The 26042-nt window shown below is 43.9% G+C and overlaps 1 protein-coding gene across 1 annotated transcript in view; it reads right to left on the bottom strand.

Annotated features, from left to right (window-relative positions):
* The window catches only part of LOC309392695 (uncharacterized protein), a gene marked incomplete at both ends in the record, with an annotated part of 32811 nt that extends 21628 nt beyond the window's left edge, over positions 1 to 11183 (bottom strand). The window contains one exon of the mRNA XM_081954124.1: positions 10994 to 11183. Within this exon, the coding sequence (XP_081810250.1) occupies positions 10994 to 11183 (190 nt within the window). The remainder of the gene's footprint in view (positions 1 to 10993) is intronic.
* Positions 11184 to 26042: the final 14859 nt, after the last annotated feature.

Here is a 26042-nt window from a genome sequence, read left to right as displayed (position 1 = left end):
TCTGTCCATTTTCTGTGTCTGAAGCAAAGAGGCCAATCAGGGTCCATCTGAAATGGAGGAGCAGTTGGACAATTGCTGGGTACTGGATCCCTTCTTTGGGGAACATCTGGTGGAAAAAGGGGAATCGACCTTTATCACTAAGAGCCTCTCCAGCTGTTTGATCATTGATCTGAAAAAGCAATGAAGAAAGCTGTGTTATATTTGGGGTCAGATCAAATCCAAAATATTAGATTTTAGTAAATCCAACCCGGTTCTCATGAAAGCATTAGAATCATTTGATAATTAGACATTGTTTAAAATATTAAAGACAGACTTTTAGCAAGATTGAATTATAAAAGTGGAAAATAATAAATACATTAAAAATCAATAAACAATGTAAATCTTATTACTGTATCAACCCTAAAATTGACCACAATTAGATTAACACGTGCAAATGTTGACTGAAGTATTATATTTCAATAAAGGGCCAATTATAATTTTTGAGGATTGCTGCATCTTTTTCTGATTCTATATCGCAGATTCTTTCTGGAGGAATCTTTTTAGCTTCTTCTCCATTTGTACAAGAAACAGGAAGACCTCAGTTCCTAATACGATTTATCAGTAATACAATCCAAGATTGGTCTTTAGTTGAAATTTTGTCTGTTCTAACCGCCACAAGTTTTGGAGTCTGTCAATTTCTATAGATTTAGTTCCTGGGTAGGATTGAAAAATTTCAGCAACCGTTTTGCTGGGGTGGGCATGGCCATGGGGGCATGGCCTATTCAGCTTCCAGAACCATGGGGAGGGTCGTTTTCACCCTTCCCAGGCTCCGGAGGCTTTCATCGAGCCTCCAGGAGGGCGAAAAGGGCCTTTCCCGGGCTCCAGAGGCCCTCCAGAGACTGGAAACAGACTTGTTTTCGGACTTCCAGTGGGTCCCTTTTTCACCCTCCCAGAGCCTCCATGGGGTCCCTGCACTTACCTTGCATCCAAAATGGACCTCATGGAGACTCCTGGGTGGGGAGGGGAGGGCTTAGCCAATCTTGCAGCTACAGGTTAGGTAAACCAGATTAAAATTAACATCCGGTTCACCCGAACCAATCTGAACCCACTTAATCCTACCCCTAATTTACTTTTAGGCTAATACCCATACTTTCTGAATTTATACAAAGCAGAAATTGTGTAAATTCCCAAATCAACTCTGAGGGCAGCAGCTGGAGTCCTTTTGTCCACCCCAAGATCCTCCTCGGAGGCTGTGATTGGGTTGGTTCTGCTGGTGGTTTCTCTCTGAAGCTGCAAATATCAGACTGATATAAGAACATGGGGGAAACCTTGGCCTCAGATACTTCAATAATTGGGGCTGAGGAAGCTGGAGAGCTATGGGGTTTTCTTTTAAGCACCACTTTCACTCATGTCTTTGATCTAACGGAGCTCCTTTGATGATGAGGGAGCCAAGGTTCAGTCTCAGAGAAAACAACCCCAGGTAAGGAAAGGTCTTACTTGCTCTATTGGCTGACCATCTATGGCTAGGATGTCATTTCCCAAAGACCATAACTTTTGGAATTAATTAATTAATTATTAGATAATTATTATGACAAAAGAACCCAAGTCTTCACATGGTATGTAATCCAATACGTAAGTATGATAATATCACATTATCAGTGTAGATCAGCTTGTTCTACTAGGAATTTAGCATGTTAAACATGTGTATCTATAACAGAATTTATAACAAAATAAAAAGGTTGTGAGGGACCTCGCACGTATTCTAGTCCAACCCCCTCCTCAAAAAGGAGTCCCTATACTATTCCGGACAAGTGGCTGTCCAGTTTCTTCTTTAAAACCTCCAATGATGGAACAATCACAACTTGTGAAGGCAAGTTATTGCACTGATTAATAGTTCTAACTGTCAGGAAATTTCTGCTTAGTTCTAGGTTTGTTCTCTCTTTGATGAATTTCCATCCATTATTTCTTGTCTGGCTTTTGGAGAACAGGTAGACCCCCTCTTCTTGTGGCAGTTCCTCAAATATTGGTACACTGCTATTATGTCACCCCTTGTCCTTTTCAGTACGCTAGATATACCCAATTCCTGCAACTATTCTACATATGTTTTAGTCTCCAGGACCTTAATCTTCTTTATTCCTCTTCTCTGCACTTTTTCCGGAGTGTCTACATCTTTTTTATAATATGGTGATCAAAACTGGATGCGCTATTCCAAGTGTGGTCTTGCCAAGGGATTATAAAGCAGTAATAATACTTCATATGTTCTTGATTCTATCCTTCTCTTGATGCAGTTTAGGATTGCACTGGCATTTTTTGGCGGCTGCCACTCAGTGCTGGTTTATATTTAACTTAGTTCTGACCTAGGCTTCCTGAGACAGTAAAAAGCCATACTTTTTACCCATGTAGCTTCTGACAAAGAGTACTCTTTCCAGAGTACTAAATACTGTAAGCAACCACAATGCAGTCTAGAGTCAAGACTCTTCTTAATCTCATAATGAGTTTCCTCCTGCACTACCAAAGATTGGGGAGGAGCAGCTGGTATGAGTCTTAAAGTAGATCCTACCACTGCTTTCAATAAGCTTGTTCTGACCTAGGCTTCCTGAGACAGTAAAAATCACACGCTTAGTCCCCAAACACCTTTTTGATTTCAATGACTGTGAATTATGTTCACTCACAGCCCATAATGATTCACAAACAGTCCGTGAAGAGTCCGACATATGTCTGCCAATCTTTTAGATAAGCACCTACCTTTATCTCCCTTGAAACACTGCAAGAAACCTAACTGCCAATTAGTTTTGCAAGGCCAAACTGAGAACAGAGTCAAACGGAGCTTCTCAGAGTTTGAACTGACCAGAATAAACAAAGTTGCTTCCTGCAAAGGCTCACATCCGTTTGCTCCTCTTTTGTGTCTTATGGGATGGTCCAATCATCTCCAAGCCTTACTCCTGAGTCAGATTAATGTCAGCATTCCAGAAAGACCCAACCCCAATGAAAAACTCTGAGACAGGCATTTTCTCAAAGCTCCCATTTATTAGCCTAGGTATATAGGCACATCTGGGAAAACCCGAATCTGAGAGCTCCGGCCTTTCCCTCATTAAGTCAAAAGTCCAAACCCATCCCCAGAACCCATCAGTCCATCACATGGTCCAATCCCCATCCGTCCCAACTCGAGACATCACTTCAACCACTCCTCCTCCAGGTGCAGGAATACTATGACCTTGACCAAAAAGAAGAATGCTATTATGTCTAACTACATTCCCTCTACTAAATCCCCCTTCTAATTTCCCAAGCACAAGAATGTGGTAGCGTGGAAGCCTCCAGTGTTAATATGGCTTTCAAAGCTGACAGTATAGATCCTTCTTCTTGTGGCTCCATTGAGCCCAAATCTCCCTCTCAAACAAGGGCTTGGAGAAAGGGCTTGGATCAGGGTCAAAAAGTTGAGCTCCATTTTGAGGGCAATCAATTTCCTCCATAACGTTTCTCTGTTTATTGTATCAAATGCTGCACTATCATCTAAAAACCCAGCAAACTGTGGTTTATCTCACTGATATATTTTATGATTAGATATTTCAAGACAAATTTGTTGCCAATATTAGATTATTAACTTATGCATTATTTATTATAAAATCTATATAGCTTTTAAATCTACCTAAAACATTCTAGTTCTTCTGCAAGAATGCATTTTTCTCAAGTTGAACAAAGGGGATCATGACATAACTTTTAGCTACAATATCTGCTACTCTATTTGGTCTATAATTGCTAGAGTCCTTTTTATTCCACTTTTTAGATAGATAAAATGCTACTATTGCTAACTTCAATCTGAGTAGATAGATCTTTTATATGTGAAAATGAACATGCCAATAGAGGCCCCCAAAACCAGGGATATTTTTTGATCAGTTAAATGGTTGGTAGAATGTCTTTTCAAGGGAATGTTTTGCTTGCATTTCAGGCCTTTTATAATTAATTACAACATGAACATAATGGGGTAAAATATTGACATTTCTGCTAATATGGCGAAAAGCAGCTCTTGAATTCCATGGAGAAGACATGATTGCATCTATTGCTCACCCACCACCATCCACTTCACCAGAAGGAGAAACACACACAAACCTGTGGGACTTTGTAGGTGCCTCCTAATGTTGACATCTGGATGGAGATGTCCCTTCTAGCTCGACCAAGAAGAGTCAGGAGGTTCTCCTTCCTTCCACAGCCGTAGTTGGGGACATTGGCTTCTCCAGTGGAGAGAATGTCCAGCAAGACATCTGAAGTGCGGAATGTGCTCCAATGATTGTCATGGATGTTGTAGCCCAGTGTGAGGTTGTGCAGGAGCTGGGGATTCTTGTTGAGCACTTGAATGGCAAAAATGAACCATGAGCCATGTAAAAACCCATAAGAATTCCTATTGTAAAAAAATATTATTTAATCAACAGCAACAACAAATAATCTGGAGTCTTTTCAGCTTTTTTTTTCAGACCCCTTTTTGGATTTGAGTCTCTTTCACAAAATCAGACAAAAGAGAGAAGCCATGGAAATCAAAATCATTCAGGAAATAAGACATATTCCCAATATAGGAATAAATGAAAAAACAAAGAAAAAAAGTAGTAGTGTTAGAATGGAGGGAGTGCAACTCCATCACCTTGAATGACTTACGGATAATGGAAAACAAACTGAAGTGAAGGAGCCATTGTTAGATCTGGGCCACGAGAGAACAGACTGCGGACACGAAGTGACTTAACAGCTCTTTATTAATAGTAGTAGTGATCCAGCTTGCTCTGTGGCCGGAGGGTTCCCCTTTTATAGTACTCGGGTATGCCTCTCGACCAATCAGAGCGATACCTGTTTCCCGCTGTAGCAGCGGACCAGAGAGGAGACTTCCTCCGATATATGTTAATATCTAACACCCCTCCCCTCCTAGACGGAACGTTGCGGTTAGTAACATAGTCTTTTAGGTATGTTGGAGTTTGCCTTACTCGGGAGGAGCGTCGCAGTTCGGGTTGGTTAGAAGTGGTTGCAGGATCGGATGCTTTTTCTGTTTCTCGTTCGGGTGGTTTCGTGCCTTCGTTGCTAGGGCGTTCCGGAGTCTGCTCGGTTACGTTGCTTGGGGGTTGCTCTGCTTCATGCTCGATCTCTTGTTCAGACCTGGGCTTGCAGGTGTCTTAGTTCTCTGTATTGGGGCTCTCGAGTGGCTGACTTTGCGTTGGTAGGTAGCTCTCGTCCTCGGTTCGAAGATCTGAGTGTGCTAGGCGACCTCGAAGTTGATCGATGTGCCTTTTCCAGTTCCGCCCATCTTCCAGTTCCAACAGATACGATCATGGACCCGTGATGCCAATGACCTTTGCCAGCATCCACAATGTTCCCCCTGCATAGTTGTGGGCGTATACTGAATCCCCTATGCTAAAGGTCCGAATTTTGCTTGTGGAGTCTGGGGGTGCTGTGGCAGAGTAATTTGGGTGAAGACGGTCCAGGTGAGACCGTAGACGGCAGCCCATGAGTAGTTCAGCGGGGCTCCTACCCGTCGTTGCGCTTGGGGTAATATGCTGAATTAGGAGGTAATGGTCAATGCGTGTTTGCCAATCACCTGGACCCATCCTAGCGAGGGCCTCTTTTGCGAATCGCACCATTCTCTCCGCCTGTCCATTTGACGCCGGATGGAATGGCGCGACGAGGGCGTGCCGAATTCCCTGACCTGCTAGATATGTCTCAAATTGCATGGCCGTGAACTGGGGCCCGTTATCGGAGACCAGGAGGTCGGGCAGGCCATGAGTAGCGAAAAGTCGCCGTAGAACCTTAATGACTGCCTCTGCCGTGGTTGAAGTCATTAGGACTACTTCTAGCCATTTCGAGTATGCATCCACAACTATAAGGAAAGTCTGACCTTGGAATGGCCCTGCGAAGTCGATGTGTATTCGCGACCAGGGTGCTTTAGGCTTCTCCCATTCTGTGGCGGGCGCTTCCGGGGGTGCTGGTCTCGATTCCTGGCATGGGTCGCAAGTGGCCACCCATTCCTCTATTTCTTTGTCCATGTTTGGCCACCAAACGTAACTTCTTGCTAACGCCTTCATCCTAACAATCCCCGGATGACCCACATGTAAAGCATCTAATACATTCCTACGTAAAGCATACGGAATAACAACTCGATCCCCCCACAATAAGCAACCTTGTAACACTGAGAGTTCGTCCCGTTTTGACCAAAACACTTTGAATTCCGGGCCCACGTTTCCCTTCGGCCACCCCCTCCAAACCCAAGTTTGAACTTGCTTTATTAACATGTCTTTAGAAGAAAACCTTGCAACATCGTAGGAAGAAACCGGTCCTGAGTCCAAACAATCAATGAGCAGCACCGGTACTTCTGGAGTGGGGTCTGGCAAAAGGTCCGGTAGTGGGCAACGGCTGAGTGCGTCTGCGTGTCCTAGAGTGGAACCCGGTTGATGAATTAATTTGTATGAGTACGCAGCCAGGAAAACAGTCCACCTGGTCATGCGTGGAGAAAGGGAGACTGGAGTGGGGCGGTTTCCCGCCAAAAGTCCCAACAGCGGTTTGTGATCTGTAATCAGTTCAAAATCGCGGCCGTAGAGGTATTCGTGGAAACGTTTTACTCCAGCTACAGCAGCCAGCGCTTCCCTGTCCATCTGGCTGTAATTCCTCTCGGCCGATGAAAGAGTCCTGGAGTAGAAGGCGATGGGTGCTTCTTTTCCGTCGGCCATCCGGTGGCTGAGGACTGCGCCGACTCCAAAAGGTGATGCGTCGCAGGTCAATACCAGCGGTAGTGTCTGGCTGTATTGGACTAACAGTGAGTCAGTGGTGAGCAGGCGCTTTACTCCGGCAAAAGCTGCTGCTTCGGATTGTCCCCATTTCCATGGTGTGTTCCTCTGGAGTAGACGGTGTAGTGGCTCAGCAACGGTCGCCTTCTGTCTCAGAAAAACGCTGTAGAAGTTAAGTAGTCCGAGGAAGGCCTGCAACTCGGTCTGATTTCGTGGTGTGGGGGCGTCCTGGATCGCCTTAATTTTCTTTGAAGTGGGGTGTATTCCCTGACCATCGATTCTATAACCCAGGAATTCTACGCTAGGCACGTTAATTTGGCATTTTTCCTTTTTGAGGCGGAGACCCTTTTCTCTGATTCTGGCCAAAACAGTTCTGACTCTTTTATTTAATTGCTCCTCGTTTGCAGCGGACACCAAGATGTCGTCAAAATAGGGGACGACTCCCGGTATCTCTTGCAAAAGCCGTTCCATGACGCTCTGGAACAATCCTGGAGCAATACTCACGCCGAATTGTAGCCGGTTGCATTTGAATGCTCCTCTATGCGTCACTATAGTTTGGGCCTCCGCTGTGGCGCTATCAACGGGCAGCTGCTGGTAAGCTTGTGCCATGTCTAATTTTGCAAATACCTTTCCTGGCCCCAACGAGTGCAATAAGTGCTGTACTACAGGCACAGGATATGCGCTTTGTTGTAGCGCGACATTAATTGTGCATTTATAGTCCGCGCAGATGCGGACTGATCCGTCTGGTTTGACTGGGGTCACGATGGGCGTTTCCCAGCGCGCGTGATCCACCGGCTCAAGGATTCCTTGCTCCACTAGCTTATCTATTTCCTTATCTATTTTTGGGCGGAGTGCAAAAGGCACTCGTCTCGGTTTAAGTCGGATTGGCGCCACTTTGGGGTCTAAATTGAATAAAATCGGTTTACCCACATACTTACCAAGACCGGGGCTGAACACATCCTCGAACTCCTTAAAAATCTGCTCAGCGCTGCTGTTTTCCACGGTGTTGATTCCGGTGACTTCTAGCCCCAAGGATTCAAACCAATCCAGTCCTAGGAGGTTTTGTAATGGTGCGCTGGCGATGGTCACGGGCAGCTGGGCTACGATGTCCTTGAAACGGATCTGGAACGTGCCTTGGCCTACGATGGGGACTCGGTTCCCCTGGTAGTCTCGTAGCAGGATGTCTGGAACGCGTAGTTGGCTCTTTTTGAGGCTAGGGATAGCCTGTTTCATGGATGCCCATGAAATGATCGTCAGGGACGATCCTGTGTCAACTTCCAGCTCGCAAGGTGAGCCCTCCAAGAGGACTGTGACTTTCAGCTTTTTAGGCCGCTTGGTGCGGACCTGGCTTATTGTTGTGAGATACGTTCGCAATTCCTCTCTCTGGGTCAACTCTATCTCATCATCTGTATCCTGAAAATACTCTCGTTGAGCGTCTTGATAGACCGCTCTCTCAGCTCTTTGTGTGTAGTCTCTCTGGGAATACGCTCGCTCAGCTCCTTGTGTGTAATCTCTCTGGGGATACGCTTGCTCAGCTCTTTGGGAATTTTCTCTCTGGGTAAACACTTGTGGATTTCTCTCTGGGCGCCCTTTTTGATTTTGCCAAGCCCCTGGGTTGGGCTTCTGTTGGCGGTACATGGGTGGCTGCCGTGAGGCAGGGACTTCGCTCCGGCACACTCGTGCGATGTGCCCAAGTTTGTTGCAGTGCGAACAAACAACGTTCCTGAACCTACAGGTAGACCTGGGGTGATTCCCTCCGCAACTTGCGCAGGGCGGCAAACGGGATCCGGGTCTCCCCCCAGGCCTCATGTGACTGCTCCGCATCAGGTGACTGTCCTCGAACTCGGGATCCTCGTAGTCGGGGCTTGTGTCCTCGTAGTGAACTCTGGGTTGCCTTGGTACTGGCTGGTTTACGCTGAAACCTCGTTGTATGGTTACCGATGATTTCTCTGCTGACTCTGACGCTCTTGCTTCGTTTAGAGCTATCTGTAGGGTTAAATTCGGGTTTGCCAACAGCTTCTTTTGTAGTGAAATGTCTCTTAACCCACAGATAAGCTGCGCTAAGATATGCTCGTCCAGATCCCTGAACTCGCAGTGAGTTGCTGCTTTACGCAGGGCTGCAACATATTGATTGATTGATTCTCCCGCTTTCTGGTTCCGCGTGTTGAATTCCTTGCAGCAAACATGGCGGGAAGGTTTTGGCGCGTAATGGGTCTGTAGAGCCTGTTGCAACGCCGTCCATGATACTGCCTGTATTGGAGTAGGCGCGGTGAAGTCTCTGGCCGTGTTGAAGACTTCTTTCCCGCAGTAGCCGAGGAAGATGTTTTTCTTCCGGGCATCGGTAATCCCCGTGTATTCGTTCGCTTCGAGAAAACACTCGAAGCGAATCATGAAGGCTTCCCACTCGTCGTTCGCTGGGTCAAATGGAGCGGGGGGAGTGTGCATCGCCATTTTCTCTCGTTTGAATTTGCCGCGCTGCGGTGACCGAGATGGCTGCCGGAATTTCTGCCGAATTCCTGGGCTGGATCAAATCCGGAGATTCTGGAGTAGCGTTCTTCGTCCTATCTGTCTCTCGATCCCACCTTCGTCACCAATGTTAGATCTGGGCCACGAGAGAACAGACTGCGGACACGAAGTGACTTAACAGCTCTTTATTAATAGTAGTAGTGATCCAGCTTGCTCTGTGGCCGGAGGGTTCCCCTTTTATAGTACTCGGGTACGCCTCTCGACCAATCAGAGCGATACCTGTTTCCCGCTGTAGCAGCGGACCAGAGAGGAGACTTCCTCCGATATATGTTAATATCTAACAGCCATGTTGAAAAGCAACTTTATATACAATCTTTCATTTCCAGTGACGACTATACCAATGAGATGGTCTCCTGGCCTGTAATAACTCCATGGATTGTTTCCATCCTGGTGCTCCAAACTCTGCGGGCACTTCATTCTCAGCTTCCCAGAAACTGGATGGGACAAAAGCAGCATCAAAAGCAGAAGCAGGAGGTCCATCATTCATGGGGTGAATCAATCAATCCCTTTCCTGTTTCTAAAGAAGAATTAGAAGGATTCAAAGGACTCTCACAAGGTGAAACATCGAGTGTCTTTCCTGATTCAAACACAGAGAAAACACTCAGCTTCATCTGGAAAGGAGAGAGACGGACATTCAAGAGCACAGACCCTGCCTGTCTTCAAACTCCATATTTCTCTGCCCAAAGTCTCCCCTGGAAGATTCGGCCAAAGAGCAGAGCTGACACTTTTATCATAATTCTCCCTCTCAGGAGGGATCCCTGGATAATTCAACCAGTTCTTGGACTCAAAGGTTGTTGGGAAATTCTCTGGAGGGAAATGAAAGGGAAATAATCCCCATGTGATTCATAATAACAGGGGCAGAGATCGAATTAAATTGGTCATCTAGAATTGAGAGGTTTGGGGTCTCCATGCTTGAAACTGGGCCCGGAGGGAATACATGGTGCCTGTGGTGAAGAAACAAATCTGAGATTTGTTTGCATAGTGACTAAAGACAAAACTCCAGAGCCCAGTTAATGCCAGAGCATGCCACAAATCTGAAATAGCTGCCTGCTGAGCTGAAGCCAAAATTTACTTTATTTTGAAAGTTAATGCTCAAGGGCACCACCACAAAAGGGCTGATGAAATAGTGCAGTCAGTTTCTAAGAACAAAATCAACTTTAGTGAAAAAATAGTTCCCAGAAGTTTGCAGTTAAAAATAATCATTCTCTCTCTCTCATACACATACACACACATACACATACACACAAACACACACAATCACTCTTGTGCGCGCGCACACACAGATGGAGAAATGATGAAAAAAAAGTGAAAAGAGATGAGAAATCAAGGCTGCCTTTCACCCCATGGAAGGGAGGGAGGGAGCTGCAGACATTTTCCCTCTTTTGGTAACAATGACTAGGAGGCCCATTGTTTAAACCACGACATGAATTCCAGAGGCTTTGCTTTCAAATACTAACTGCCCATTTCTTCAAAAAGACATAAAACTAAGGGCATCTGGGGCAGTTGGGTACAAAGCATGATAAGCCCACAGCTTCCTCCTGCTGCTGGATCTTTACTGACCAAGAGAGAGTCCCCCAAAATCCCAGGCAGAAGTTTCCTTCTCAACCTGTAGAAAAGAAAGATCCCTTCACAAGCGTGGAAGATGTTGGGGCTTCCTCTGCAAGGTCCCCTTTCTTCCCTCCGGGGGGCCTCCTGCCTCCTCATCCAGGCCCCCTCAAGAGAAACCCCACCTTCCCCAGGACTCCTGAGGCTCCCCAAGGGCCCCTCATCACACAGGCCTTCAGAAAAGGCTCCCCCGTTTTGGAACTCAGCCCCATCTGAGGCCTCTGCAGGGCCCACAGATGAAGCCAGGTCTCTGGGCAACTCTGGGAAGGCCAGTCGGACAAGGTTCTCAAGCTGTTTCCCTCCCACATGGACCATGGATCCGATTCCCCCTTAGCAACCGGGAAGCCATCACAATGAGGAGATCATAATGGAAGCTGGAGATGGAGGCCCCCCTGATACACACAGGGCCCCTTTGGCAGAAAAGTTGCAGGGAAACCATGTTTGTCTCCTTTAGTTGGTCACATTGGACAGGCTCTCTGGGGGAGGGGAAGCCCTGCTTGTGTGGGGGAGGCCCCCTTTCCTTGTGCTGTGGGGGTGGGAGGAGCCCCTCTGCCCTCCGTGGGTGACTTCCCCACCTGGCACAGGGGTGGACGATGGGTTCTCCAGAGGAGCCCCCTGAGAAGCTGGGACTGTTCTGGAGGAACAAACCAAGGGGCTGGACCTCACTGAGGGAGGAGTGGGCCTTGTTCTCCTTTGGCTCAGCCCTGCTGCTGCTCTTCTGCTGCAGGCAGGGCTGTCTGATGGGCACTTGCCCTTGGGCCCCATGAGCATAGTTGCTAATCTGTATGTTAACCCTTCAATGCACCTTCTATCACATAAATACAGCAATGTATTTATTACATTTGACTGCATTTTTATTAATACTAACATGCCAATAAAATAAATATATTTTATCAAATTTACATGATTACTCCTGTGAGTAGTTGTCATAGGGGCCTCTAATGCTGTCAAGAGGGCCTCGCCTGCAGGGGCAGGAAAGCTCCTCTTCCCAGTCCACTCAAGGGGTCTCTGGGCTGCTTCTCCCACCCCTTGCAGCTCCCATTCTCTGGGCCTTTCCTTCCCTGGCTTCCCATTGACCTCCTGCTGGCCGGACAGGGAGAGCCAAAGGGCCACGAAATGCCCAGATCTGACCCAGCGGAGCAGGACTTCCTCCTCCCATCTGATCCTGCAGCTCCTCCCTTTCGCAGGGACCCCAAACCCCAGCTGGAGAAAAGAGAAGGGAAGGGAGGCAGCAAGCGAGGAATTGGGACATTCAATGGAGGTTCAAGGAGGAAAAAGGCGAAGAGGATCACCCAACGGAACCTAAAAACCAAATTATGAGCTTTATTCAGGATACCAAAGGTTTTTCTTCTCTGAGATTCTTTAATTGTCCTGTTTTATTTCACTCAATATGCCATGTTCTGCCTCTATATGTCATACAAAGTTCTCTTTATAAAGTTCTTTATAAAGTTATAAAGGGGGTTTTATCCCTTTTTGTGTGTGGAGGAGCAAAACAGTCTTGGGGTTCCTTCTAGCGTCTTTCCATAAGGATGAGGCTGTTTTGGCTCCCTAAAAATGTTTAATCCAAGCTCACTCGCATCAGGTGAGTGAATGGTGGAAGACACAGCACACAGGTGTGTATTTCTTACCTTTCCCCACCTGAAGTCCCCAAAGAGATTAACTCAGGCCTCTAACTTTGTATCATGTATTCATAATCCTGTCTATACTTATATCTGTTATCTAATTCATATTTGACTAAATAAATAAATAAAAAATAAGAATCTGGGCAGATTTTGTGACTCTGCCCAAGTCTGAAGGGCCAGGAAGGGGCTGAATTCGTAGGGCCTCCCAGGCTTTGCTCAGGGTTGGCTTAGGGCAGCCTCAGAAGCAACCAGGATGGCTCCCAAACTAGGATCAGGGTCTTAGGGTTATATGTCAGTCCAATTAATTGTGGAAGGATTTGATTCTGATGGTTATAAGAAATCATGGTTTGTGCATTATGCAAAATCGGTGAATAACTAATGATCTCTTCAGGTCTGTGTCTTGTTTTCAGAATGGAGGTAACATTTTCAGACACTCTGGGTGGGCCACAGGGGACCCCCATCTTCCTCAGTCACAGAGGTTCCCCTCCAGGGTGAGGTCGGCTGCCTTTTCCTCCCGGACAACTCTGGATCCCCCTTGGAAGACCCAGCCCTGCATGGCTTCTCCCCCACAGGAGCCACTCCTGAAAAGACATGCAGCCCAAGCGAGGCTGGAGAAACCCCAGGGGCTGTGTCCCCCCAACCTTCAACCCTGGGATCCCTAAAGCAGGTTAGTCACTTCCCAGGAATGGGATGTTGGGGGCTGCCCCAGATCCCCTCCTCCTTCCTGGCCATCCTCAGCCTTCTTCATGGGTCTGGGCTTTGCTTTCCCCTGGGTGTCCCATGAATGGAAAGAGATGGCAGTGCAACATGGGATATGGTCTCCGACCTGTTTCCAGGACTCAGAAGTGAACCTGCTTCCCTTCCCCAATATGAGGCTCCCCAGCTTCCTCCTCCCAAGAGGGCTCCCCACTCAGCGGGACAGAGTCTTGTCTGGCATCCCTGCAAGAGCCTCCTTGCCTGGCCTCTGCATGGGAAACGGTGGCAGGGGAACATGGGATATGGGCTGCTGCATTCCCAGGTCTCTGGAAGATGGAAGTTGGGTTTTGCAGATCAGCCTTTTCATCTGCAGCATGAGGATCCTGAGCTCTCCTTCATTCCCTCCCTTCATTCCTTTCCTTCCTCCCCTCCTCACATGGGGTGAGAAGCAGCCTTGATTTCTCCATCTCTTTTCACACTCCTCTCTCTCTCTCTCTCTCTCTCTCTCTCTCTCTCTCTCTCTCTCTCTCTCTCTCTCTCTCTCTCTCTCTCTCTCTCTCTCCCTCCCTCCCTCCCTCCCTCCCTCCCTCCCTCCCTCCCTCCCCCTCTCTCTCTGATTTTTTTTTAAGTCTGCAAAGTTCTGGCAACTACTTTTTCACTAAAGTTGATTTTGTTCTTAGAAACTGGCTGTACTATTGCATCAGCCCTTTTGTATGGTACCCTTGAGCATTAACTTTGAAAATAAAGTAAATTTTGGCTCCTACTCAACAGGCAGCTATTTCAGATCTGTGACATAGTCAGGTATTAACTGGCCCCTGAAGTTTTGTCTTTCATCACTATGTCAATAAATGTCACATTTCTTTTTTTTTCTTCAGCCACAGGCACCGTGTATTCCCTCTGGGGCCAGTTTCAAGCATGGAGACCCCAAACCTCTTAATTCTAGATGACGGATTTAATCTAATCCCTTCCCCTGTTATTATGAGTCACATGAGGATTCTTTCCCTTTCATTTCCCTCCAGAGAATTTTCCAACAACCTTTGAGTCCAAGAACTGGTTGAATTATCCAGGGATCCCTCCTGAGAGGTAGAATTATGATAAAAGTTTCAGCTCTGCTCTTTGGCCGAATCCTCCAGGGGAGACTTTGGGCAGAGAAATATGGGGTTTAGGGACAGGCAAGGTCTGTGCTCTTGAATGTCCATCTCTCTCCTTTCCAGATGATGCTGAGTGTTTCTCTGTGTTGAGAAAAAGCAACTGGATGTTCCACCTTGTGAGAGTCCTTTGAATTCTTCTAATTCTTCTTTATAAACAGGAAGAAGATTGATTGATTCACCCCATGAATGATGGACCTCCTGGTTCTGCTTCTGATGCTGCTGGTGTCCCATCCAGTCTCTGGGAAGCTGAGAATGAAATGCCCGCAGAGTTTGGAACACCAAGATGGAAAAGGACCACAGAGCTTTTACAGGCCAGGAGACCATCTCATCAGTATAGTCATCAGTGGAGAGGAAAAATGGCATATAAAGTTGCTTTTCAACATGGCTCCTTCTCTTCAGTTTGTTTTCCATGATTCGTAAGTCATTCAGGGTGATGGAGTTGCACTCCCTCCATTCTAACACTCTCCTTCTTTTCTGTTTTTATTTTTCATTTATTCCTATATTGGGGAATATGTCTAATTTCCTCAATGATTTTGATTTCCATGGCTTCTCTCTTTTGTCTGATTTTGTGAAAGAAACTCAAATCGAAAAATAGGCCTGAAAAAAAAAGATGAAAGGGCTGCAGATTATTTTCCTCTCTCAGTTCAATCCTTAATTTATCACCTGAATAATGAATTTTATTTAAAGTAGTGGTTGAATCAGTTGTAGTTGCTGTACCTCAGCCCATTTCCACATCTGTGTAACTAATCAATGGTTTTGGATCAATGTTGGCTTAAGGGTCAGTAGGCGTGTGGAGGAGTATATATATATATTTGTGCCTTACTGGGATTCGAAGCCTATGGCTAGCTGATGAGAGCTAAATAGCTCGAAATGGATCTATACTAGTCTCCCTTTATTTTATCAGAACAAATACAACACAAATATAAAAAGGCAACATTAAAAATAATAAAATATGGGTTTCTGCCTGGATGGTTTTCTGTGATGAGCCGAAAGGACAGAAAGAGGGAGGAGTGAGCTCCCTCCCATATTTAGGCATACCAGGGGTTGTAACACAAACACATATATATATATATTAAAAATTGTTGTTACTGTTTTTTATAACAACACATTTTTTTACAATAGGACTTATTCTCATTTTTCATATGGCTTACTATTAATTAATGTCATTCAAATGGTCAACAAGAACTCCCAGCTCCTGCACAATCTCACACTTGGTTACAATATCCATAGTAACTATTGGAGCACTTTCTGCGCTGCAGATGCCTTGCTGGACATTCTCTCCACTGGAAAAGCCAATGTCCCCAACTATGGCTGTGGAAGGAAGGACAATCTTTTGGCTTTTCTTGATGTAACTGCCAGGGACATCTCCATCCAGGCGTCAACCTTAGTAGGCACCTACAAAGTCCCACAGGTTTGTGCGGTTTTTTGTCCATCTGGTAAAGTGAGTGTTGGGGGGTGGGGGGTTAACAATAGATGCCATCATGTCTTCTCCATGGAATTCAAGAGCTGCTTTTCTCCATATTAGCAAAAATATCATTTTTACCCCATTACGTTCATGTTGAGATTAATCATAAAAGTCCTGAAATGCAAGCAATACATTCCCGGAGAAGACATTCTACCAGCTATTTAACTGATCAAAAAATATCCCTGGTTGTTGGGGTCTTTATTGGCATCTTCATTTTCACATATAAATAATGCCTGCCCTATCCAATATATCCAATATAGAAGAAATGGATTGCCCTTAAAATGGAGCTTAGACTGTTGGCCCTGATCCAAGCTCTTTCGCCAAGCCCTTGTTTGAGAGGGAGGTTTGGCTCAATGGAGTAACAGGAGGGCTCCTATCCAGGAGGATCGATACTTACCAAGGGGGAAGGGAAGGTTGCATGTTTTTTTAAACAAGCTTTATTAATTTTAATATAGGGAAGGTGGCATATTTGAACCCTTGTTATTCAGTAGACATATGAATGACTTACTTGGAGTAATAATCCAAAAACAGATCACAAATGTTATTTTATTTCTTGACAAAAATTACTAAATGAGTGGACAAAGGAAATGCAGTGCATGTAGTATACTTGGATTACAGAAAGGCTTTGACAAAGTGAACCACAACCTATTTCTCAGTAAGCTTAAAATATGTGGGATAGACAGCATCACCCCCAGATGGACTCAATTTGTGGTCCTCAATGGAACTACATTTATATGGAGGGGAATAAGCAGTGGGGGACCCCAAGGTTCCATTTAAGGCACAGTACTCTTCAACGTATTAATGAATGATTTGGATGAGGGGAGAAATGGGGAAATCATCAAATTTGAAGACAAAACTAAAGTGGCAGGAACAGCCAACACCCCAGAAGACAGGCTGAAGATCCAGATGGATCTAGATAGACTTGAACACTGGGCCTATCTAACAAAATGTAATTCAATGTAGAGAAAAGTAAGGTTTTACCCTGAGGCAAGAAAACCAAATATATACTTACAGATTAGGTGAAACCTGGCTCAATAGCAGGAACTGTGAGAGGGATCTTGGAATCTTAGAGGACAATCTCTCAAATGTGAGCCAACAATGTGTGGCAGCAGCCAAAAAAAGCCATTGCAATCCTAGGCTGCATCAACAGAAGGATAGAATCCAAATCACGTGAAGCATTGGTACAGCTTTATAATCCCTTGGCAAGACCACACTTAGAATACTGCAGCCAGTTTTGGTCACCATATTATAAAAAAAGATGTAAAGACTCTAGAAAGAGTGCAGAAAAGATGATTAAGGGCCTGGAGATTAAAACATATGAAGAACAATTGCAGGAATTGAGTATGTCTAATATAGTGAAAAGGACGAGGGGCAACATAATACCAGTGTACCAATATTTGAGGAACTGCCACAAAGAAGAGTGGGTCAACCTATTTTCCAAAACACCAGAAGACAAGAAACAATGTATGGAAACTAATAAAGGAGAGATACAAGCTAGAACTATGGGGAAAAATCCTAACAGTGAGGAATGTAACTTTTCGCCTTCAGAAATGTTGGGTGCTCCATCACTGGAGGCTTTAAGGAGAGACTGGACAGCCACTTCTCTGGAATAGTATAGGGTCTCCTGCTTTAGCAGGAGTTGGACTAGAAGACCTCCAAGGTCCCTCCCAAGCCTTTTATTTTGTTTTAAGATCTGTTATAGGTACACTTGTTTAGCATGCTAAATTCCTATTGGAACACATTGATTTACACGGATAATGTGATAGTATCATACTTACACATTGGATTGTATACTCTGTGAGGAAGACTTGGATCCTTGTGGCATAATAATTATCAGATAATTAATAAATCAAGTTCAAAAGTTATGGTCTTTGGGAAATGACATCCTAGCCATAGATGGTCAGCCAATAGAGCAAGTAAGACCTTTCCTTCCCTGGGGTTGTTTTCTCTGAGACTGAATCTTGGCTCCCTCATCATCAAAGGAGCTCAGTTAGATCAAAGACATGAGGGAAAGTGGTGCTTAAAAGAAAACCTCATAGCTCTCCAGCTTCCACAGCCCCAATTATTGAAGTATATGAGGCCAAGGTTTCCCCCATGTTCTTACATCAATCTGATGTTTGGGGCTTCAGAGAGAAACCACCAGCACAACCAACCCAATCACAGCCTCCAACGAGTATCTTGGGGTGGACAAAAGGACTCCAGCTGCTGCCCCTTAGAACTGATTTGGGAATTTACACAATTTCTGCTTTGTCTAAAATCAGAAAATATTGGCATAAAATGTAACCTATGGAAACTGAGAGACACCAAAATTTCAATTAAAGACCTCTTGGATTGTACAACTGACAAATCAAATTAGGAATTGAGGTCTCCCTGTTTTTCTCCACAAAGAATCTGGGATATAGAAGCAGAAAAAGATGCAGCCATCATCAAACATTATAAAAGGTCCTTTATTGGAATAGAATCCTTCAGTTGGCATTTGCACAAGTTAATCCATGTGATAAATTGTAGGGCTGATACAGCAACATGACTTACACATTTTATTGTTTTTTTAGTTTGTTTATTATTTTCTACTTTTACTATAATATTCTGTTTTTAATATTTTTAACAATGTCTAATTAATAAACTATTCTAATACATTGAGAACCAGATTGGATTTATTAAAATATAATATTTTGGATTTGATCTGACCCCAAATATAACACAGCTTTCTTCATTGCATTTTCAGATCAATCTTATAAAGGCTTCAGAGGCTCTGAGTGATAAAAGTAAATTCCCCTTTTTCCACCAGATGTTCCCCAAAGAAGGGATCCAGTACCCAGCAATTGTACAGCTGCTCCTCCATTTCAGATGGACCTTTATTGGCCTCTTTGCTTCAGACACAGAAAATGGAGAGAATTTTATGAGGACTTTCCCTCCTATGCTTGACAGGAATGGAATTTGTGTGGTTATATCACAACAATTTTCACAATCTGAACATACAGTCTCCCTCAAGGATGCCCTCTCTAAGTGGAGACAAGTCAACATCTTTGTTCACTTCATAGAACATGATTCAATTTGGGACAGACTTCTTCCTTTCCATGAAACACTGATGCGTTTGCCAGGACCCATTGAAGGGAAAGTCTGGATCCTCACAAATTTTGTAGGGTATTATCTATACCAGCACAGAATTTTGCAATACATCCATAGTATTTGGAACTTTAGTTATCTGTTCAAAGTGAGGCCAAAAGATGATGCCTTTAAACCTTATTTATTTGTGGAAGAAAAGTTTCAAGATCATTATTTTCGCTGTTCTCTTTCAAAGAATGTATTTTCTGTCAAAGGCCGCAGAAGATGCACCCAGAAAGCCCCACTGGAGACCCAGGAGAAATGGAACAGGATACAGTTTGCAAATTACTACCATGATTACACTCTCATAAAGACTCTGGTCCATGTGATGAATGCCGCATATTCCCACAAATCAAGAAGGAGAAGGAAGGAGGGTGAAAAGATGCTGGGGGCTCCAAGGCTGCAGCCGTGGCAGGTATGGGGGTCCCAATATGGATCCATTAATCTTACAGTAGTTCTTTTGGAGAAGGAATCCAGAGAAGAAACAGGAGAACCATCTCAACCTTCTTATGCTGCAAAAGGTCATCAGATCTGGACTCTCTAATTGCTCCTGTCTGATACTCCGGAATAACAGTGAGCAGATCTTAAGTTTCTGTTTAACCTCTTTCAGTTATTGGAAGAGTGTTGTATTCTCCCTTGCCCAGCTGAGAGATTTTGTAGGTTGGAGAAGCTGCTCTCATAATCTTCTCCTTGTCTTCTCCCAAGACTCACTTTCAGTTTGCAGTCAAGTACGATTTTAGGATCATTTTCTTAAACATGTATTTATTTAGTTACAAATAACTCAAGGTGGTCAATGGATCCAACATCTCTTCCTCCTTCAGTCAATCAATTTTTATGAGACAGACAGACCAGCATTACAAATAAAAGCATTAAAATAATGGGAAATCATACATATTTTTCTGGAAACTCTGTAATGTTTAAGTCAGATCAAATTATATTTGCCTGAGAATTGCTATAAAACTTTTATTAAATCTTGTATTACAGAGTTTTATTGACACTACTGTATTAATGACAACATAGAAAAATTGATAACTTACTTAATAGGCTTCTAAAGAAAATTGTTTTTACTATTTTATGAGACCAAGTTATATCAGCAGTATTTTCATGTTCTATTTAGGAAGTGAAATGATTTGTGAGGAAAACTTTTGGGAGAAGAGATGCTGCCTAGGGAAGGGTCAGAGAAAAGAGAGAGAATCCTGCAGCTGCATAAAAGGGCAGAAAGTAAAACTCAGAAAGGACCCTCCCTCACTTTTCGGAATAAGAAAAGAGTTGAGATTTGCACTTTCAGACTTACAAAATTCTGTTACTGTAGGATTACAATAAAGTAGAATTAGCACATCTGGTTGTGTTTTCCATCTGGATTACCGGGGAGATTAGCCTGGCAACTTAGTTCTTGATAAATCCATCCTTTCTGGTCATCAAATTGTTGCTTGCAAGGACTTTAAAAATTTCTTTCTTCTCTTTTTCAATTTGTTTGTCACCTGCTCTACAATGTTACCAATAATAGATCAGTTGAGGATAATTTGGTAAAACAAATTAGGGACCAGAGTCAAATGCATATAAAAAGGTTGTATAATACACTGATAGAAATAGACTCGGAAACAGAGTTAGTTAAAGATTGCATGATAAAATGGGCACAAAACTTTGAAGAACCAATATTGATGGAAACATGGGAAAAGATTTGGGTAAAAAATGCAAAATTTACATAAGCTCAAAATTTGAAAGAGAATTTTTATAAGATGTTCTATAGAGGGCATTGTGTTGATGCTACATTTTATCATGTATGGTGGACTTGTAAAAAAGTTAAAGCATTTTGGATAAAAATATGGTGGATTATTCAAAATATTCTTAAAAAGAAGATAAAGTTCACTCCCCAGCTGTTCTTGTTAGGTATAATTACAGTTTGTACAGCTATAGAGACTAATTTGATTTTGAACTTTATAACGGCAGCAAGATTGTTGGTGGCGCAGTACTGGAAGAAGGAAGAATTAGAATAGACATTAAAAGTAGTAAGCAGAGATGGCCAAAATCCCAGCATATTTGAAGGATTATTCAGATGAGAAATACAAGATGGAATGAAAAAGATGGACTGACTACATTCAAAATAAATATCGGACTAAGAAATTCCAATTAGCTTATGAATGAACAAGGAATGTTACAATTTATCTAAAGTTAGTTTAATAAAAGGGGAGTTAAAGTACAAGAGGAGATAGGATGCTATAGTCAGTTAGCTTATGTTAGCGTATGATTGTTAAATGTTTATACCCTGTATTTTGCTCTGGGAGGTTGTGGGGAGGGAGGGTGGGAGGAGGGGTAGGGCTGGGGTGGAGGGAGGGAAGAGGAAGGGGAAATATTTGTAAAATTATTAAATTCTTAATAAAAAAATAATAGACCAATTGTGTCTATTACATTTTTTCAATATATACAGTATATGATTGACAATTTTTAAATCTTTTTGTTCACTTATGAACATAGCAGCAACACCTTTTCTCCTAATTAAGCGAACTTGCAAGTTAGATAACTAGAAGAAAAAAAATCAAATTTGTGCTTTTCAAATTCTTGGATTTCAATCCCAGTTTCATCCCTTTCTGGAGAAGAATGAATTTCTCAATATTTCTGAGAGAAAAATGTACTTGAACCAAAATGGAGAGATAAAAGCAGATCTGAGCATTGACAGCCGGTTGATTCTCCCCAAGGAGAATCCCAGGAAAGAGATTTTGGCATATTTTCAACGACAGAGAATTATTATCAGACAAGCTGCTCTTTCACGGCTAAAGTTGCTCAACAAGGTAAGATAAATTTTGGTGTCTTTTGTCTGTTTTCCAAAGCCAGAGGTCCTATTTGAAGTGGGCTCAGGGTGGCTGACTATTTCTGAGAATTGAATCTGGGGAATAGTAATCGGATTGTTTTCTTACACTGCTTGAAGGCTCCATGAAGAGTGGAGGGATGTATGTTTGTTTCTAAGGATTTGAGAAGGAACCCCCTGATTGTCCCTGAGTTCTTAAATCTTCTCTCAGTTCCATCCCTCCAGATTTTAGTAAGTACAAAAATCCTTTATTGCAATATTACATATCAGAAGCAAAAGGGAGGAACTAAATGAAGAATCTGCCAGTAGTTATATCTTCTATATCTGTTTGGAAGGAGTCAGAGATTTCATATTTACCTCAGTGAAGCCTAGAGACTATTGGTTAATGTTCATGGACTACTCCATTTCCCATGGATGGTGAATCTTAACACATTTTCTTTGGTATTCCTTGCTTTTCTGCTTAGTCCCTGCCTCAGTCCAAATGTGTGGAAAGTTGTCATCCTGGATTTGTCAAGAGGGCTCGAGAAGGAGAGCCAGTTTGCTGCTACGACTGCGTTCCTTGTCCAGAGGGGACCTTCTCCACTCAGGAAGGTGGGTCACACTGAGAAAAAGGATTTGTGGAAATATATACATACATACACACACAGTACAGTACATACATACATACATACATACATACATACATACATACATACATGTGTGTGTGGGGGGGGGGGCTCAGGTCCACCTCCTCAAAGGCTCCTTGGAATGGGTTCTACATGGATCTCCCTTGAGGATCACCATGAAGGTGTTGCTGGCCCAGAATGAGGTGGTGTGGATTACTATGGGTGCCACTCATTACATCCATCTTACCTTTCCTTTTTAGTGCCCATTCTGGATTATTTGCAGAAAAGTCTTTTTCTCCCAGCCAACTAGATTTCCAAAGATGGTATCCTAAAATCCATCATATTAAAAAGTGCCATGTGGGAGGCAGGACTCAGGATGTTTGCCTAGAAGGATAATCTGATTCATTATTTACCTCTAATAATATAGGTTCCTATGAAGATTTTGCACTTTAGACAGGAAATAACTATCATCCTACTTCAACTTCATAGATTTAGCTATATATTTCTATATATTTAAAGGACAGAATGTTAAGGAAATATTGTTTTTTCCCTTTTCTCAGATACAGAAAAATGCACCGAGTGTTCAAATGATAAATATCCAAATGAGGCCAGAGTCCAATGTATTCCCAAAGTTATAACCTTCTTGTCTTTTGAAGAACATCTGGGCATCATCCTGGTCTCTTTTGCCCTATTCTTGTTTCTAACCACAGGCCTTGTTTTAATCATCTTCATTAAATATGGAGAAACCCCCCTTGTCAAAGCCAACAACCGGGACCTCTCCTACATCCTCCTGGTTTCCCTCCTGCTTTGCTTCTTGTCTTCTTCTCTCTTCATTGGTCAACCAAGGAAAGCCACCTGCCTTCTCCGGCAAACAGTTTTCAGCCTCATCTTCTCAGTTGCCGTTTCTTCTCTCTTGGCCAAAACCATCATGGTGGTGCTGGCCTTCCTGGCCACAAAACCAGGAAACCGAGTGAAAAGATGGTTGGGGAAGAGCTTGGCCAACTCCATCATCCTTTCTTCTTCTGCAGTCCAAACTATCATCTGCTCCATCTGGCTGGGAGTTTCTCCCCCCTTCCCTGACTCTGACCTCCACTCCCAGCATGGAGAGATCATCCTGCAATGCAACGAAGGGGCCGTTGTCATGTTCTACGTCACCCTCAGCTACATGGGCTTCCTGGCTGCCATCTGCTTCACGGTGGCTTTCCTGGCCAGGAATCTGCCTGGGGCCTTCAACGAAGCCAAGCTGATCACCTTCAGCATGCTGGTCTTCTGCAGCGTCTGGGTGACTTTTGTGCCCACCTACCTGAGCACCAAGGGGAAATACATGGTGGCTGTGCAGGTCTTCTCCATCCTGGCCTCCAGTGCTGGTCTGCTGGTCTGCATCTTCATCCCCAAGTGCTACATTATCCTTCTGAGGCCAGACCTGAACACAAAGGAGCAGCTTACGGCCAGAACAAATGTAAAAACATGAGACATAACACCATGATATTTAAAGGGATTGTAGAATGTCCTTTTATTTGAAAAAACCATTAATTATTTCCACTTAGATAGTATTCAGGAATCAAAGAAAATCATATCTACATGTTCCCAAATGGGAAGTTGTTGAAAGACTGGAATTTTTGTAACTCTCTTCCCTTTCCTCTCAATAAATCTTGCTAAAGAGAACTCTGTGAAAATCATTCAGAGAAATGTGTTGTTCAGCAACTGCTAATGAATTTGACACCTTTGAAGAAATCATTTGATCAAGTATTCATACTGACAGCAGCTAAAAGTGTATGTTTGAAAGAATGAGTAGGGAAAATGGTAAGATGTGGGAGCCAAGTTCCAACTATGTTGTTTGACAATCTCCATGAGAATCATTGACCATCCCACCAAGCCAGAGAAGGTGGGGGCCTCCAAGTCATCTTGCTTAGATGTTCCTGCCCAATGAAACCTAGTTATCTCACTTTCCCATAATTATTCCTGTCCTGTTAAAGAAGCTTCTCCATAAAATCCACCATCCTGTCTCCATTCTCTTATTGGGTGATAAGGACACTGTAAACAGCCGGTTCTTTTTCCCAATGCATGGGCCAGGTTGAGACTGGAGCCCAGAAGATGTGGGTGGAGAAACCCCACAGGAGAGTTAGACTGCATCCTGATGAGATTGGGCTCCTTGTGGCTGCACCAAGTGAATAGCAGGAGATCGGGCATGTCTCAAACTCCATCAGAGGAAAGAAAGAGGGTCTCTCTCTTTCTCTCAAGGTGGGAAGCCCAGCAGTGCAAACCTTGAAGGCCTGATCTGGGGGGTTCCCCTCAGTCATCTCAGGCTGCTTCCAGCCTCAGAAGCCCCGGAAATAAGCCCTTCAGAAGGACTTTGCTCCCGGCTCCCAGGAAGCGAGCAGAAGGGAGAAGAAAGGGAAAGTTCTGCTTACAAGATCCTGAACGTCCATGGAGACAAATTCCAATGGACTATTAGACAATCAAGGTAGTCCTCCACTTATGCCCACAATTTCTGTTTCTAAGCAAGGCAGTTCTTAAGTAAGTTCTGCCTCATTTTACAACCTGTTTGCCACGGTTGTTAAGCAAATGAGCGTGGTCGTTAAGCAAATATTTGATTGATCCCACTTCCCTGTTGACCTTTTGTGGAGGGTTGGAGGTTTCTTCTGAGAGGCTTCTCCAGAGCAGCAAAGGGAGGAAAAGACACACAAGTGGGAGGCTGCCAATCAGGATCTCTCATTGCAGGGGATTCTTCCTCTTTCCTGGAACTGAGGAAGGAGGCAGGAAGTGGGAGAGGGGAAAGAGCTCCTGGGTGCAAACATGGAGTCAATCTTCAGGAGGGAATCCATGAGGTCTCTTAATCTGTCCCTGGGTGGCTTTCCTCAGCTTGGCCATTTCAGATAGGTTCAACTACAACTCCCAGAATTCCCAGCAGAGCTTTGATTGCATCATCGTGGATGCTTCTGACCTATGGCCCATTGAGCCCTGGGCCTTCTTGGAATTATAGTTGATGCACCTGCCGGATGATGGAACGGAGAAGGAGGCTCCTGGAGGCCATCCACTCATGTGCGATTTGCAGCCTGGATTCACGCAAGACATGAGGACGTAAACCATGAGGACATAAACCCAAAGGAACCAAATTGTGGGATTTCTATACTGTTTAATCCAGGGTTTGTCATCTTTGGCAACTGAAATTTATTAATTATTCTTTTTAAATTTCTTGAATTAAGCTGGAATAGAAAGAAGAATCAAAGATAAGTATAGAAAAAAGACTATTGTGCCACAAGACACAGACACACACACACACACACACTTCAGAAATTATTTATATATGCAAGATATAAAGTTTTATGTAGCAGTTTCCGTAAATGACACCCATAGTTATAACAGCCAAAGCCCAGTTGACATCTTTAAGTAACTGTTCAGAAGCTGCAAAGAAAAGCAGGATTTCCTTGAGGAATCAGGCCCATAAAGTTCCCCTTCCAAGGTTGGAGACCAAAAGGCAGAGAGGCCATTTCTGTGCTCTCTCCATCAGGATCCAGATAACTGAGGTGCCCTTAAAGAGGAGAGGGGCCTGGGCAATGACTGGGAGCTACCGGTCCAAGGGAAAGTCCAAGGATCTGGTCACAATGTTGAGGTCCCCTTTTATTCTAGGTCTCCCAGGGCTGCAGCAGCAACAGACACAACATCAAAGGTTCTTTCTCCGTTCTACAAATAGAGCCGCACCAGTGTTGGCAAATACACCTGG

The sequence above is a fragment of the Natrix helvetica genome (genome assembly GCF_964273705.1).
Source record: "Natrix helvetica genome assembly, chromosome: 5".
Lineage (NCBI taxonomy): Eukaryota > Metazoa > Chordata > Lepidosauria > Squamata > Natricidae > Natrix > Natrix helvetica.
This window is presented reverse-complemented; position numbering and strand designations above follow the sequence as displayed.